This window comes from Erithacus rubecula, assembly GCF_903797595.1.
Source record: "Erithacus rubecula genome assembly, contig: scaffold_225_arrow_ctg1, whole genome shotgun sequence".
Classification (NCBI taxonomy): domain Eukaryota; kingdom Metazoa; phylum Chordata; class Aves; order Passeriformes; family Muscicapidae; genus Erithacus; species Erithacus rubecula.
In genome coordinates, this window is record NW_027636094.1 from 133,729 (window position 1) to 135,610 (window position 1,882).

Below are 1,882 nucleotides of genomic sequence, written 5' to 3' on the forward strand. Positions count from 1 at the left end.
GTGAAGGGAGAAATCAGCACCAGGTCCCGTACAGGCACCATCACTGTCGCTTTTCCAACCTCCTCAGGGTTGCTGTGACATTGCCATCAGACCCTGCAGAGACAGTGCTGGCCCTGGGCAGTGCCCTGTGCTGGAGGGATCTGCAGGGCAGTGCTAAGCCCCAGGGCTGGGATGGACTCTGGCAACATTGGCAGGGCCCAACCCTGAGCACGGGGAAGCAGCTGCCGGCAGGAACAGCTCCAGGCAGCAGAGCCCTGGGCAGGCAGTGGGGGGAAAGTGCCACCAAGCTGGGCTGGGATATTTAAAGTCCTTTCCAAACCAAACTATTCCATGATTACCTTTTTTACAGATCCCTATGCCAAGAAACAGCAAATGTCCAACAGCAGTTCCATCAGCCACTTCCTCCTGCTGCCATTGGCAGACACGCGGCAGCTGCAGCTCCTGCACTTCTGCCTCTTCCTCGGCATCTCCCTGGCTGCCCTCCTGGCCAACGGCCTCATCATCAGCGCCGTAGCCTGCGGCCACCACCTGCACACCCCCATGTTCTTCTTCCTGCTCAACCTGGCCCTCACTGACCTGGGCTCCATCTGCACCACTGTGCCCAAAGCCATGCACAATTCCCTCTGGGACACCAGAAACATCTCCTATAAAGGATGTGCTGCACAGCTCTTTTTTTTTCTGTTTTTCATTTCAGCAGAGTTTTCCCTCCTGACCATCATGTGCTACGACCGCTACGTGTCCATCTGCAAACCCCTGCACTACAGGACCCTCCTGGGCAGCAGAGCTTGTGCCCACATGGCAGCAGCTGCCTGGGCTAGTGCCTTTCTCTATTCACTGCTGCACACGGTCAATACATTTTCCCTGCCATTGTGCCAGGGCAATGTCCTGGGCCAGTTCTTCTGTGAAATCCCCCAGATTCTCAAGCTCTCCTGCTCCAAATCCTATCTCAGGGAACTTGGGCTTCTTGCTGTTAGTGCCTGTTTAGGTTTTGGCTGTTTTGTGTTCATTGTTTTCTCCTATGTGCAGATCTTCATGGCTGTGTTCAGGATCCCCTCTGAGCAGGGACGGCACAAAGCCTTCTCCACCTGCCTCCCTCACCTGGCTGTGGCCTCTCTGTTTATCAGCACTGCAGTATTTACCTACCTGAAGCCCCCCTCCCTCTCCTCCTCATCCCTGGATCTGGCACTGTCAGTTCTGTACTCAGTGGTGCCTCCTGCCCTGAACCCCCTCATCTACAGCCTGAGGAACCAGGAGCTCAAGGGTGCTTTGAAAAATATGATGACTCTATATTTTCAGAAGCATTAAGCGCTCTCTTTTATTCTGCTGAGCCTTTAGAATGTAACTCTTTACCATTCCTTTTTTTTCTCCGTATTTGTCCTTTTTTTCTTTAGTAAATTATTCTACTGCTGCTGTTTTGTATAAGACGTTGTACTATTACTCTATTAATATCTACTTTTTTTTTCTGAAACACAAAGACTTGCAAGAGTTCTTTTGTGCATTTAAATAAAAACAAGGGCCTGCCCTGTCCTGTGTGTCCAGGATTCTTTCTCAGCCCTTGTCTGTCTCTACAGGGGCAGTGCCTGTGAGCAGAGGTAGAGGGAAGAGTCTCCCAGCACAGCAGCACAGCCAGGGACAATGGCTCTGGCCTTCCCCACATCTGCTCTTCCCAACTCCACCCTATCCTTGATATCCCTTCTGTGGCTGTGAGGCTGCAGTGCTCTGGCACCTTGGTCACTGTCCTTCTGCGTGTCCCTGCTGTGAGCACAGGCAGGGACAGGCCATGGACACTGCTGGGACACAGCTGGGCTCCAGCACAGCAGCTCCACCAGCAAAGGGATCTCCTGAGGGCAGGGCAGGAAGCCTTCACTCTCTTCCAGAGCTG

At 53.0% G+C, this 1,882-nt stretch overlaps 1 protein-coding gene across 1 annotated transcript; it reads left to right on the top strand.

Annotated features, from left to right (window-relative positions):
* Positions 1-372: 372 nt before the first annotated feature.
* LOC306815776 (olfactory receptor 14J1-like) lies at positions 373-1,305 on the top strand (the record flags this gene model as incomplete). Its single annotated transcript, XM_079332326.1, has 1 exon — positions 373-1,305. The coding sequence occupies one exon, from the start codon at positions 373-375 to the stop codon at positions 1,303-1,305; it is 933 nt and encodes a 310-aa protein (XP_079188452.1).
* Between the last annotated feature and the right edge of the window lie 577 nt (positions 1,306-1,882).